Consider the following 15,381-nt stretch of genomic DNA (forward strand, 5'->3'; position numbering starts at 1 on the left):
TCAATGCCACTCCTTAATTGGCCCAAGAGCCCCTCTTTAAACAAAGCTCTCCTCTCCCACAGGGCCGAGTTCTTTCTGCTATTCTGGCACAGCTAAATCCAGACAAGGATGTGCCATTTACCAAAACAAGTGCACTATAAATTCAAATGTGCAGGAAAGAAGTAAAGTACTTCCAGAAGTTCTGCAGGTAGGACAGACTGCACAGGAGAAAACCTATCTGCCTGTAATCCTGCCAGGTTTTTACTTCAAGCAAAGGTGTTAGACACTGGTGGTAGCACTCAGAAACAAATACAGGATCAGTCAGAGACTTGGGGTAGATTCTGCACTAATGAACTGAATGTGGTCTGAACCTCATTCTAACATACAAAACTTCATTCCAGAGCTACAGGACAGATAACAAGTTCATGAGTTACACAGAAAAGGACTTTGTATTTGTAAAGATGATCACTTTTTAATGCTAATATAAGTCACTAAGAATATTCAAGTGCAGTGCAGCTTTAACCTCTTCTTTAGCAGAAACCCTCCTATCTTCACTACCTGCCCACGCACTGCCAGGCACATAAAAGTGATGTGCAAAAGAAATCCTACATTTTCCTTCCCTTGACTGTTACTCCAAGGCACTGTGGTACTTCATGTACTCAGCTAGCAAAGCTACGCATGCCGTAATATCTGAGAAAAGAGCAAATACAAATGGCCACAGCAGGACTAAGTAGCAATCATTCAGTATCTCCTGGGACACCCACAGGCACAGAATTCTCCACTGATATATATCAGACAAGTATGTCATTTAAAATACTTTGTTCTTTCTCCTTTATTTAGCCACAACACAGATACAAGAGCAGGCAAACCCCTTCCAGTGGAACTCACTCAATAAACCTGTTCAGATCAAGATTCTCGTGAAATCAAGCAAAATACATGTGCATGCACACACTCTCAGGCACACGAGAACACAGCAGAACCCTTAAAAAATGAAGAGTGGCACTTAACTGCACCTAAAGCACAATGGAAACATCACCTGCTTAGGATGCATCTGTTAAACAAGGCTGTGCACTGAACAGGTTCCCACTGTACCATTCCACTGGCTACTTAAATACCAGCATCAACTGTTTCAGCTGAAAATATGAAGCTGACAGAGAAGAGTCTGACCTCAGATACCCAAGAATTCAGGCTAGCAGAACAATTACTCCACTGTAACTCAAAGCAGGATCTGGCCCTATGGAATGAAGATGCATGTGACTGGCTGGGAGATTACTGCAGGTGACAACTTTAATTCCCAAACCCACCACCAATACAGCATGCAATTTGACTTCTGTGCCCTCCCCACTCACACTGCTCCTTTTGATGGAAGAAATAGTGTAATGGTTCTAAGAAGTGAGTAAATATCTACTAGGGACTAGAGTAAGATTGTCAAATATACCAAATGGCTTCAGAAGAAAGAGGAATTGGGCTCTTAGATAAAGCTGGTCAAGCAGGTCCATCTGATTTGTCAACGCTTTGCTCAGAAATATACGACTCAAATATAGTTTACAAAAAGAGTAATTCTTTATAGAACATCTCAGTGTCAAAATACTAACAAAAACACAGCTTGTAAATTCTGAGAAGAATGATCTTGGAAAAATTAGTAACAAAACTAAGTCATCGCTAACAATAATAGGTGGTTGTTACAAACCACTATTGTAATTTTATTTTTGGACAACTTCAGCAACTATCAAAAAAAAAAAAAACCAAACAAACAACCTGTTAATACAAAAATGTAGAAAACAAAAAGAAAAATCCAATGAGACAGTTTTTAGACAAACTCAGTTAAGGTGAAGCTGTACCTTTGTCCCAGTTACTAAGAACTTCAACTGTAAGGGTGGCACAACCCAGCTCAGCTAGGTCTATAGGCTTTCCCACCCTTGCTCAAGAGTCAGCCCTCAGAAGGCGCCAATCTCAGTCCCCCAGGGTCTGTAGGGTTTGCTGAGCGCCGCTGACTGCGTTGGTGTCGATGGGCTCAGCACGTTGGGGGACAGCAGATGAAAGGAGCCAAACGAGAAGGGGAACGCAGACAAAGATGCCATGGAGGAGAGAAGAGGAGGAGACAGTTTGGTGGTAGATGTGACCACGGGGAGCACTGGTCCGACGCTGCCATTTGGGGGCACTCTGAGTGAGGGAGTTTCAGCATGTGGGGCAGCAATTCTGGTCTGGTGATGTGGTTCTGTGGGAGATGCTGTAGTACTGGTGTTACCGTGCCCGTTTTGAGCCAGCAGCAACGGGTGAGGTAAGTGAGGGTGATGTCCAAAGGCGCTGCCCCAAGGAATGTGTCCAATGCCGGCGTGAGCACTACTCGCCGCCTCCCGCTGAGAGGCGTAGTTGTTGAGATGAGACACGAGCCGCACCCGCAGGGGGTCAGAGGCATCCAGACCCTCTATGATACTCAGGTATCGAGCAACCTCAGCCAGGCACTCTCGAAACCCGAGACTCCGGTAGTCCATAGCCAAAGCGTGAGCATCAAAATAACCTAAGAGAAAAGAACAGAGAATGAAGTCTTAAGATGTTGTTTTCTAGTCATTGTCTACGAGTAGCCTCCCCACTCCACCCTCCCCTATAAGCATATTTCAGTTGGATGTGGTTAGTATTCCCAACCATAGACTAGCTGCCAAGCTCTTTTTTTTTTCTTCCTTTTTTGTTTAACAAGCTTTTCTTTTATATCTGTGCTGTGATGCTGCAAGTCCCAAGACCAGGCACAAACTGCCATTTTTAAACTGGAATTACCCACTGACACTGGAGGAAAGTATTTTTGTTCCTTCCGTTTGTCTCCCTTGTGCAAGTTAAACCACAGCACACAGAAATTCATTAGAAACACAAGTCCTAACTTATCAGGGGAGACTTGAGCAGGCAAAGTACTTTTTTCTTAAAAGGGCCTTTCAGCATTTTACTTATTTCATCCTGTATTTTTTCCTAGTTTTGTTCTGAACTTTCAGAAAATTAGAGAAACAAGCATTAGACACCAATAATAACTGCTTTCCAAGCTGCCAAAAGCTGATTCACTTCTCAGTGCTGACACACTGCTAGAGAGACGTAGTCACTCTCCTCTAGAACAACTCTCTCCTCACAGCTAGCACTGCAAAACCTTTCAGTGCAAGTGATGCCACAAATCTTGTGAAGTAGAGAAAGTCCCTCGTTCCTGATGAAGCGTAAGAGAGCTGCCGTTCACATTCTGCAGGCACTGCCAATGCTCGGGAATGCGCTGCTCTCCCAGCAGCCTTCCTGCAGGGCTGCTGACTCTGACACGCACAAAACTTTACCTTTCCCTCCTGCTGTATGCAGCATTTTCAGGTGATCGACAGTCATCTGCAGAATCTCTGCTTTTTCCAGCTTGGCTGATCCCTAGGAGAGAAGGGAAGGCACGAAACGTTTCAGGCAGCACCAGAGACCTTTCCGAGGGGTGACGCTCCCTCCCGGGCAGGGATGGGGGGCACCGGAGGGTCGCTGGGCGCTACCTGCTTCTCAAAGGCGCTGGGCACCAGCCTCCTCAGCTCGGACAGGCTGTTGTTGATGCGGTCGCGGCGGCGCTTCTCGATGATCTAGGGCAGAGAGCGGGGTCAGCGGGGCCGTGCCGGGCTGCGGGGAGCCGCGGCCGGCCGGCGGGCACTCACCCCTCGGCGCCTCTTCCTGGCCAGGATCTGCGAGGTGGTGGAGGGAGACATGGAGCCCGCGGCCGAGCTGAGGTTCCTGCGGGGAGCAGCGGGACACGGTCACCGCGGGGGTTCGGGGGTGCCGGGGCTCCGCGGCGCGGAGGGGAGGTGGGGGGCGCGGCGCAGCCCGCCGGAGCTCACCCATTCTCGTCCGCGCTCTCCTTCTCCACCTCGACGGCCTCATCCAGCTCCTCGCTGTCCGACGAGCTGTACTCGGGGTGCGCCCGCTTCATGGCACCGACGGCGGGGCCGGGGGCGGCGGGGCGCGGGCGGCCCTCTGGGAGGCGGCGGGCGGCGGGGCGCGGCAGGAGCGCGCCCAGAGCGCGTCCCGCGCCTCGCCCGGCGCCCGTCTCTCCCATGGAGTTCCCACGCCTGGCGGGCGGGCAGGAGGCAGCGGGCAGAGGCAGGGAGGGACGGAGGGAAGCAGGGATGGATGGATGGATGGATGGACAGATGGATGGAGGGATGGAGGGAGGGAGGGATGCGGAGGCGGCGGGCACGGACGCAGCCCGGCAGAGCACGCCCGCCGCCGCCCGCCGCACAGCACCGCCACGCGCGGGGCCCGCCCGCCCCCATTGGCCGCCGCCGCCGCCGCCCCAGCCAATCGCCGCCGGCCGCTGCCGAGGCCACGCCCCCGCCGCGGGGAGGTGCGGCCGTGGGAACGCGGCGGGGGGCGCGGCGGGGGGGGGGGAATGGATGGACGGATGGATGGACGGATGGACGGACGGACGGATGGATGGATGGATGGATGGATGGATGGATGGATGGATGGATGGATGGATGGATGGATGGATGGATGGATGGATGGAAAGGGCATGTCCCCAGCTGGGGAGCCGGTGTGGGTGCTGTGTGGATGGACAGGACAGGGCAGCACCCTCGGGGCTCCCGCCAGCCCTTCTGCCAGCCACTCCTGCTGGGGTCCCGAGCAGCCCGAGCCCAGCGGAATCGCTGCACCCTGCAGAGGCTGATGAAGCTTCTGGGGGCTTCCCTAAGGGCCTGGGAGAGCTGAGTGAGTACAGGCACAGAATAAATGAGGTTAGAAGAGACACGACAGACCAGACAATGGCTAGTGCCACACTAAGTGCCACATCCACTCTTTTCCTAAACACCTCCAGGTATGGTGACTCCACCACCTCCCTGGCAGCCCATTCCAGGTATCACCTTTGCTGTGAAAAAATACCTCCCCATGTCCAACCTGAACTTCACCTGGCACAGCTTAAGACTGTGTCCTAGTATCCTGTCATTGATTGCCTGGGAGGATATGCTGATCCCCACCTGGCTACAAGTTCCTTTCAGGGAGTTCTAGAGAGTGATAAGATCATGCTGATCCTTTTTTCCAGGTTAAAAGAAGAAGGGAAAGCCTTGGCAAGGGTAGCCTGCCCTCTTTCAAAAAAAATGAAAACAAAACAAAAAACCCTTGGGGTTTTTCAGTTTGTTGGCAATGCAAGGGAAATCAAGGCATCCCTCTTTCCTGTACCCTTCCAAGCTGCAAATCTGCCAGCCACATCCTTTTCTTGTTTACTCCCCCCACCACATACTGTGGCAGTGGGCAGAAGCAGGAACAGCTTTTAGAAGCTGAAAGCACATGGCCTTTGCTGGCAAGGAGGGAGGAATGACAAGAAAGGTCAGCACTGGATACAGGATGTGTGGAGGCCTGACTGGCACGCTTACTGTGAGTACATGCTGCCTTGCACTCAGCAGGGCCCTCAGCCTGAATGCTGCATTCCCCCAGCCAGTCCTCTTCATTCTGCCAGCTTTCTCAGGCTGAGGTACAGGCAAAATAGGACAGGTGAAATGAGGGTGTATTCTTTGAGGTGGTTTCATACTAATTAAATTTTCATTTACATGGAGCCTTTCAACTCAGGCTCCCTTCTAAGCTGATTCTTCCACGTTTCACAATCGGATGGACTGGAGGATAACCAAGATGAGCATCATGTGAGAGCAAAGAGTTGATGATCACATATTTTCCCATTCTAAGGCCCTGGGATAATTACCTTTAGCCTCCCATTGGTTTAGGTTACCAGCACAGGGTTGCCTCAGATTTCATGGAGGTGCCCATATTTTTGCAAAGCATCTCAAATAGGAGGGAAATGGAAGCAGGGACCAAGCTAAAAGTAGCAAAAGACCTGCAGTTAAGAAGATAGAAACAGTTCTGTAGCCACCTGTAAGGAGCTGACAGAAGATGACAGAAATCTTCTATTCCCACATTATTTTTTTGACAAAGCTATCCTTTCTGCAGTGCTTTAATTAAGTTTGTGTCAGCACTTCTATTACATCCACCTTCTCAGCCTCTATATTTTTGTTGTGAAACTTGTCTGCCTGCACCACTTGCTTCTACAGGTCAGTGAAAGGTACAGTGACATTTATGCCTTTCTGGCCTGCAGACTACACATTTGAGTTCTCCCATCCAGGCAGATATAGATCCTCTCCTACTGTGGAGAAAACAAACATGGTAGAAGTTCCTTGGGATTAAGCATCGATTGCTTGGGAGTAGAGGTGTGGCCACCCAGGTTCCCAGCAGCTGGATCCTGGAGCTGCCCCCATCTTTAGCTCTGTGAACCACTGGGGCCAGGCAGCCTCCAGAGAAGCTTTCTGAGCTTGTGTAGATACTACATTCTGCAAATGATTTACAAGAACAGGCAGGTAGAGTGTAGCTGTGCCCCCACACAGTGTGAGCAACTGTGGCTGGCTATCAGCAGCTGTGGGAAGATAGGAAATGTTTGCCTGTGTGTGGTTTCAATCTCCCCATCCAGCACTAGGAGGAGCAGACTGCAAAACCAGCTTTAAATTGCTCTTGTGCTTTTCTGGTGCTGGGCATGGATCCATAGCATTGGTCTAATTGTTAACCATGGCCCAAAGGGAAATTTTATTAGCTCAAAATTACCAACACACCAAGACAGCGCTGTCATACATCTCTCTCACCAGAAGGGCAGACAGGAGAGCAATCCATTGCTCACCAAACCCTAAGGAAATTAAAAGAGGGCATAATAAATAAAACTGAATTTCAGGCCCCACTGATAGCCTTGCACCAATGAGGCTATGAACCTGAGATGACAGCCTTCTCTCTTGGCCCCTACACTGCCACTGTGCCTCCCTTTTCCCTGTTTCACATTGCAGGGCCCTCTTACCTCCTACCTGCCCACCTCCTACTGCAGCCACGCCATGCCTCAGTCACTCCACCACCCAAATATTTTATCTCACACCCCTTCCTATCACACACACCACCACACTTGACATGCCCTCACTTGCCACTCCCCCCTGCCTCAGTTTCTCCATTGCTTCCAGGTCAGCATTTCCAGATCTAGGGTCTACAGCCATATCTGGCCCCCAGTGCCGGAAGCAGGAATGGCAGGACAGGGTACAGCCCTCACACCAAAGCAGAGACTCGGGTTTGAGACAGACAGGGACTTTTGTGGCAACTGTCCTTTGGAAGGGAGTAGTGCTAGTTTTTGTGTGCACCTCACATTTTTCTTTGTTGGATGCCCCCCGTAGTGATTTCAGTGCCACTCAAAGCGCTTGAAATGGTGTTGTTTATTGCTGCTGCAGGCTTCCCTCCAGCAGAGACCTGCCACTGCTGACCCTTGCTCCAGTGTGTGTGTGCTAAATTAACTCCCATCCCCTTCCTTTAGGTTTTCTCTCCCAAGAGAGCAAGTGCTTTGAAGAGTAATCCCGTCAACCTGTCACCCCAAGTCCCGGAAACTCGCTGTTGCTATGGTTACTGTGCCCAATTCAACTGGTGGCTCTGGCACTCACATTGTAGCCAGGCAAAAACATCAGTGCTCCCCCCTGACCTCCCCTTCCTGCATATATCCAGCTGCAGCATCAGCTCTGCAAGCAAGAGGTTGTTGCTCCAAATCTTGTCCTTTTCTTTATAGAGTTTTGGCTGAGTGTTGATTGTTGGTGCCACTGACACAAGGCAAAAGTAGTTATCACAGGTTAAATGGAAGTGCTGGAGAAGTGAATGGGAGTGACAGAGGTGGGTTTTAGACTCCTTGCATGATCTGTTAGCAGTACTGTGACTATAAATATGTTTCCTCAGGAGCTGAACTCTGACACTCCTGTCTGCACATGCCAGAGTTCCAAACAGGCAGCTCAGAAGTTAGGCTGGGGTGCTCCCTAAGCACACTGGCCCCAGCTTCTGCCATGCAGGCGCTGAGTGTATGTGCTGGAGCTGTTGCTGCAGCAGAAGGACACAAACATCACACATTCACATGCATCTGTAGTGATAGCCAGATCCTCTCTTCAAGCTGGCCAAGGACAGGGATAAATAATATTTACATCAAAGTCTTTACTGTAAGCAGAATGCTCCTGCTGCAGTGCTTCTGCTGCAGGATGAGTTTCAAGTGTCATCTTTTGGAAGCAGTGTATAGCTAGGAATAAGCAAGACTAGCACTGTCAGCACAGTAAGAGCAGCAATGCAAACAGATATCTGTTCTGGATGGCTCCAACAGATACTCTGCATTTACCTGCTTAGGCTTCAGCTCCTCTCCAAAACCAGACCTGTGAAAAGGCTAATCTGTGAATGCACATTCAAGCGGCTGACAGGCAAAGCTACCTCATATTTCATCGGTCCTGTGATTGAGGTGGGAAGAGGCAGATTGGCTATTTTATTACCTGGTTTCCTTTCCAATAAATTTTGCCTCTTTTCATGCAAGGTTCCATCTGACCTAAGGCTTTTACAGATGTCAGCTTCTTCCATAAATATCCCTTCTTCCATTTCCACAACACAGGCTGTCCTGTGGAAAGACACTGCAAGACACAGGAAGACCCTACAGGAATAATTACACCAGGTCATGTTAATTAATGGCTGTCTCAGAATAGATGCAAAAGGAGGCAAACTTGACATGGCACAGTGTAGGAAATTCTGGTTTGACTTGCAACCACCTTTGATCCTAATCATGGGAAAGTGACACCCTGTTCATATGTATAACAGTGCACCTTGTGGAAAATCACACAAAAAGTCAGCAACACATTATTGGCAGGACAGCCTCTGACAGCTTTGCCAAATCTAGAGGGGACAGTAGCCCCAAAATTGTGTCAACAACTGACACCATCCCACCAGGGTGATAATTTCACTGTAAATGGGTAGTTCATTTACACCAGTGACCACTCCTCACTATCACAGTCACTTCTCACTATCACAGTACAGTTGGCACCAAATATCATAGAATAAAACCAGGTTTTCCTTTTGCCAATTTTTTTATAACCAGGTTCTCTGGAGTTTGCCAAAGTAGTTTTGTTCTGTTCCTACAGTGCTTCTCATAAATGGACAGAGGAATAAAAATGCAGAAATTTGCTCTGGTTTCATGCCATTGAAATCTTCACAGTCCATCCAGGAACAGCCTGACTAGCTGTTTTCCTGTGCAATTTTACAACTTCAGTGTTTTAAAAGCAGTGTTTGAACTACGTTTGTGTTATACAGTGATATATGGAAGTCCCTGCTCTGAAGACTTTGCAACCTGAGACCTACTTTGAGTTTTGTCTGACAGTAAGATGCAGCTTTGAGAAAAATGTGTGTGTACTACTCATTCTTGCTAGGAGGTGCGGGATAGAGAACAACTCCCAGACCTTCTGTTTTACCATGAAAACTAATTTTTATAGTATGCTCTTTCAAGGGGAAAACGTGACTTTTTGGCTAATAAAAAGAATATTTTTATCTAAAATAGTTTATTTGAACTGAATTTCGTTGTGAAAAAGTAAAAATTAATCTGGAGCATGCCCTGTAGCTGCTGGTAAGGGCAGTTTGGAATAAAGCAAATCAAAGTATATTAATCCATGACTTTTGAAGGTACCAGCTATTAAGACCATTGCACAGATGAGTTAAATGAAAATGGTGAATACTCTGTATCTGAAGTGGTGAGCACTGACTCCCAGAAGAGCATCTGTTCTCTCTCAGATGATAACTTGTATTCACCTCACACCTTTCTGCCCTCCGCTTTACCAGACAGCTGCTGTCCCATGGGGATCAGCCACCTGAGCAGAAGCTGGATCTGGGGAAGCAGCCACTGCAGGAGACGCTCCCCAGCCACAGAGAGATGAACTGTGAGGGGATGTTTAGCATGTGTGACAAGAGTGAGAAAGTGCCAGGGATTTTCAATTGCCATAAAGTTGGTCAGGGCTTTGACTGAGGTTTCATCATGGAGATCCTGGCAAAGTAGCTTGATTGCCTACCTTAGGTAATGACTAAGCTTGACTGGTTTGAATGTGAATCCTTATTCCAGACAGTCAGAGTATTTGGATATTGGAGGACACCAAAACCAAATCCTATCATCAGTTGTCTCTTCCCTATTGAATACCAGGAAAAAATATACCACAGAAAAGAAGTGTCACTGTAATTTTGCTAGAACGGAGTTAGATACTGTACCTACCATTTGACTTGAGCATTTTGACTCCAAGTTGAGGGGTCATAATTTTGAGATTCAAATCGATTTTGAAGTGCCACGAAAGCTTTGTAACATCCTGCACTGACATTGAGGGTATTTTCCTGTAACTTGCTTTACTTCAGTCTTGCTCACAGTTCTTAAAAACAGCAGCATTCCTGTCAGTTTCAGAAAAGTCAAGACTTGTGGACCCTGCAGAGCTGACCAGTACAGCAGTTGCAAAACCTGTACCCTGTATAGATCCACTGCTCTCTGAGTAACCTTCATTTCAGCTGCTTCTAAAAATGAAAAACTATTCCAGGGGAAATAATTTTCTTTCAAAACAGCCCCCATCTGAAAGATTTATTCCAGAAAATCTCAGTTTTATGGGAAAAGACACTATCAAAGCAGCATGCCAGGTCAGCTACAGCACTTACTTCCCAGGCGTACCCAGGCCTCTCTTGATTCATACTGCCCTAGCCACGATAAAAATCCCGTTTGTTTACTTGTCAGCAAACCAAACCTCTGGGCCATGGCTCTCAATACATAACTGTGCAAGCACTGAGATGCCAGGATGATGAGCTCTCCAGGAGCACCTCCACAGTCACTGTTAATGACGGTGCTCTGCAGCAAGTGCAAACAGTCACACGCTCTTAATGCTTACACCACAGCAAATGTGTTTAATCCCACACAATAGCCCCGTTATCCTGTGTCCTAAAGCTGTGCTCGGCCAGGGAAGTGCTGACCACTTCTCACATATATAACGTATACCAAACATATTCAGCTTGGCAGGAGGACAAGAAGCTGGAAGTGTCACACTGGAGCCTAGCCCCCTGACAGCATGAGACATGTGCTTGTAAGCTGTCTCAAGGAGGATATTTGATTGCCCTCTTTCTTCTTCTGCCTCTCTCCCAACAAAAGTAGAGTGACCTCCCCCATGACCTGGCAAGTGCTGAAATTCCCCAAACAGATTTTTCTGTTGTACCCCAACGCTGAACAAAAGGAAACGAAGCAGCCTGGAAATACTTGAAGTATGGAATGAAAATAATAGCTGGCTCTTGCTCGCCCTGCAAACGCCGATCTTCACCTCCTCCCCAGCGCGGTTTGCACTGCCTCCCACGCTTATCTGCTGCACTGTCGGCAGCTATTTCGGATTTATACACTTATTTATTTATTTATGCCTTTATTTATTTATTTGGAAAAGGGCAGAGTGGGGGGCGGGCGGGGGAGGAGGGGGGGTCTATGTAATTGCAGTTTACACTGCGTTCCCACGCTACTATTGTTTGTGGCTTTGTTTCCTATTCCCATCACGTGTGCTAATTAGTTGGAGCCGCTGGCTAGCTGGGAGGCGTGTGTCTGGAGTAAAAGCAGAAAGATCACTTCCTGGAGGGATCTAGGCAATCTGAACAATTCTTTGCTTTACTTTCAGCCCTCTCCCTCCCCCCGGCTTTACCACTCAGACAAGAGAGAAGAAGTGCTGATTGTCAAGCACTAGACACCGGAGAGGCACAGATTCTCTTCTGAAAAGGAGCAACTCAGAGACGCAGAGAAAATTGGGCTGGAAAGAACATCTCATCTGTGTTTAACAAACGTGATTTTTTAATTTTTTTTTTTAATCTTAAGAAATCCCCAATGTTGTAGCTAAGAACGTAAAAGCACCATTTGAAAAAAAAAATCCTCAGGTTATTTTAGTCCGCCCTTAGGAAGTGAGTCCGTTTTCTATTGCAAGGCTAAGCTAGTTCATGCCATGGCTTGCAAAATGAAATGAGACCCAGCGAGAGAGAGAGGGAAGATTACCTGAGTCATGGCATTTGCTTATTAGAGCAGGCGTCAGACAGCAGCAGCGCCAAGTCACACAGCAGCACCAAATACCTGCACATGGACCAGGTTTTAGGCTCAACACTGGATTTGGTTTAGGTGTTGGTTTGTTTTTTGGTTTTTTTTTTTTTTAGATCTCTAGTTAAATCCTTCTGCCTGCAGCCCTGGTGCTGTGGTGCTTTTCAAATGCCGAGCAGACTAGACCCCCCTCAGATGATGCAGGCAGCACATAGCCCACACCGGCACCAAACTGGAGCCGCAGGAGTTGCCATGGTCCCACCGACCCCCGCTGTCCCTCTCAGGCAGGCAGCGAGCCCTGGGGCCCCGCTCCTCTGGCACTGACAGCCCCTGTCCTGCTGGCCCGGAGTGACTCCCGTGTTCTGCACCCGTGCTGAGGAAATGGCGGGGCTGAGAGCCGTGAGCAGCGGCGGTGCTGCAGTGGGCCGGGCCGGGCCGGGCCGGGCTGGGCTGGGCAGCGGCTCGGGTGGCCGGGGAGCCCTGTAGGGAGCCCTGCAGCGACCATTGGGGCTGGGGCTCTTCCCGTTTCAGCCGCAGGCTGGAGTGCCCAGTGCCTGTGCTGCCGTGCTCGGGCTCAGCCAAGGCACAGGTGCTCAGGAGGGGGCAGGCCCGAACCTCTGCCATGGGAGTGCTGCCAGGCACTCCCCCAGAAACACAACACGGTCTAAATCTGTGCTTGCTTCCCTTTCACCCAGCACAATTTTCTCCAAACAGAGATGTGCTGCTAATGACCACAGCCAAGCTTAGTGCAAGTATGGCCTGTGCTTTCCTGTGCAACTCTGGTGCAGTTAAAGGAAAGGCTTTAAGAAAGAGTTATCAGTCTGCCTTGACATTGTGGGATTGCAGCTAGGCACAAATCTCCATCCTCTGGGAAATCCCAGTATTTCTGTGCTTTTATTTTGCTTTCACTTTGGTTACAGAGAACTGAAATATCTCAAGTCTGTTTGGTTTGAGGTTTTCCTGTCCTTTCAGTGAGGAAAACAAGTCCTGTGTTTCAGAAACAGTGAAATGCTTCCCTGTGAGTCAGCTCAGCTTTAAAGGGCATCTCTGTGAGAGTCACTTTAATACTTGGTGCTCTACAGCAAGTGCAAACAGTCTTAGTTGTCATTTATGTTATCCCCCTACCCTGTTTTTTTAAGAAACTGAACCTTCTGTCTGGGTTACCTGTCTCATGACAGCCTCTTCAGCTCTGGGTACAGGACAATATTTTGCATTATTGAAGATACAGACTGAATGGCTGGCACAGAGAAGTGCAGGTAATTTTTCCTGCCATGGAAAGAAGCATTTTACAGAGTTATTGTGCAAGGCTTCAGAGCTGGTGTCCTCATACATCATGCACATCTGGCCTTCTGCTCATAACTGCTTTTGTCATTTACAAACATTTCACATTTATGCAGTAGCTCCAGTTGCTTTGGTAAGTAAATTGCAGTCTAGCTTTCAATGAGATAAGGAGCTAGAATTTAACGAGAGGTGAGCAAGTAGCTGGTGACCCAGCCCCTGCAGATGAGCAGGCACTTCTGGTGCTGTAGCAGGTTGGAAAGCAGAGTCTGCTTTGAAGTCAGGCTCTCCTGCTGTGAATGTGGAGAAGCTTGGAGAGGGAAAGACCTGCAGAATCCACCCTGCATCATGGCCTGCTTTACTCAGGAAACTGGTGACCAGTGAGGAAGATGCCATGTAGAAATAGGGGAGGCATTCACATGTGCATCATTAACTTCATTATTTCCATTAAATAATCCCTGACTTGGCCCAAGGTTTATATATTTGCAAATAGTCCTGAGCAATGTCCTGTCAGATCCTCCTCTTCCTGGTGGACAGCATCCCTCTCGTTTGGAATGGGTGCAGTGTGTTTTGAGGGGAACACTAGGCTTTATCATAACACTAACAGTTGATAGAGTCTGCTGCGTTTTGCACCTGTGGTCTTCCACTGACTATAAGCATTATAATTTCTTACTATTTATTTCTTCTATAATGCAACTCACAAACTGCTCCAGACACTGACCTCCCAGAGAGATTGCTAATCAGACAGAATTGCACTGCAGGGAGTGGTGAGTGCTCTGTTCAGATATCTTTTAAGAATATGTGAGGACCACCAACATCTTTGCACAAGTAACCTGAACCAAAGGAAAAATAATCTAGCAAAGCAACTCTGTGCACTGTAACAATTACAAGGCTTCTTCAGAACTAAATCTAGTTAATTATTTTTTAGTCCTTGCAACTCATTATTTATATTTAGAAATTAAAAAGCTCCAACTAGAACAAAAAAACCCAGCCCATCAGTGAGTCATTCAAAAGTTCTCTGTTCTTTTTCCTGTTTTCTCACTGAATATGGAAAGTGGCTCACGATTTGTGTCCTGATATGCAAAGCCTATATGAGCCTGAGGGAGCTTCACTCAGACTTCATGGCCACAGTAGCCTACAACAGTCACTTCAATGGAAAAGAGCTGCAGCTAAAAGAGAGGCTTCTGGGTGCACTGGTCACAGTAATTGCAAAATGTTCTGTGAAGATGCCCACCCCTTCTGGAACTACAAATTAAATTAACGACCTTATTTCAACTTTCTTTTGGTGTGTGTACTGGTACAATATACTTGGTTGCACACAAAAAAATTTTAAATGGTGTTTTTCCACAGTCAGCAGAATTAATTAAACCTTGTTTTCTATGGAGCAATGCTCTACATTCTGATTCTGGCCCAGAGTCTGTACCTACCGGTTAGCTCCATGGTGCTGCTGCCTGCACCCACAGGCTGGCACGTGGGCAGGAAGCAGGAGATGCTGCAGTGGGCAGAGGGCTTGGGCATGCTGACTACCAAGACCAAATCCTCTGGCATGGCCAATGAAGGACAAACAATCCAGGGCCCTTTTTGTCATCAGGCTTGCATAAACCTGTAGGATATCCATTAGTTTGAATCTGACATTCATCAAAGGTGGTAAGGCGGTAGCCAACAGGCTTCAACATTATTGGGCTTGGAGTGTCTGACTAATAAATACATAAACAGCAAAGCAGATAAATGAGACTGTTGCTGAAACTTGGTTGCCAAAGGAATTCCATTTTAAAAGTACCTATTTTGAGCACTAAAATGTTTCCCTGTGGATTAGGAAGAAGATATTATTTCAATCCTTAGAGGTAGTAGCAGCAATGATATTGCTGTAGACGTAATGCTATAAATAAACATATAAATAAACAAAATGCAGGGTTTTCTGCAAGAGTCCATATCTTTAGATCTAAGGTTTGTGTATCCAGTTTACCCACTTTCTCAGCTATATTATTGCCTGCTCTAGTAAAAGGTACTCCCTTTTTTTTTTAACTTTGCCTCTCTTAAGGTTTTGTAAGACTCTTAGACACTGAAGTATTGGGCCTCAAAGTACACAGATGAGATTGTTAATCAGTCACAGATTGTTTGTGAGATAGGAGAGCTTTCATACTCTCGGAGAGTTCTCAGGTTTTTGATGACTGAAAATGGGGGGATGGTTTCAGTACTGCATTTACAACTCCAGGAATGTAGAGTCCACC

At 47.7% G+C, this 15,381-nt stretch overlaps 1 protein-coding gene across 1 annotated transcript; it reads right to left on the reverse strand.

Moving 5' to 3' along the window:
* Positions 1-1,664: 1,664 nt before the first annotated feature.
* HEY1 (hes related family bHLH transcription factor with YRPW motif 1) lies at positions 1,665-4,266 on the reverse strand. The gene is made up of 5 exons (XM_005479395.4): positions 3,819-4,266; positions 3,639-3,714; positions 3,483-3,566; positions 3,288-3,369; positions 1,665-2,500 (listed from the first exon to the last, which is right to left on the reverse strand). The coding sequence occupies exons 1-5, from the start codon at positions 4,034-4,036 to the stop codon at positions 1,917-1,919; spliced, it is 1,044 nt and encodes a 347-aa protein (XP_005479452.1). The 5' UTR covers positions 4,037-4,266; the 3' UTR covers positions 1,665-1,916.
* Positions 4,267-15,381: the final 11,115 nt, after the last annotated feature.

Source organism: Zonotrichia albicollis, chromosome 1 (assembly GCF_047830755.1).
Source record: "Zonotrichia albicollis isolate bZonAlb1 chromosome 1, bZonAlb1.hap1, whole genome shotgun sequence".
Taxonomy (NCBI): Eukaryota; Metazoa; Chordata; class Aves; order Passeriformes; family Passerellidae; genus Zonotrichia; species Zonotrichia albicollis.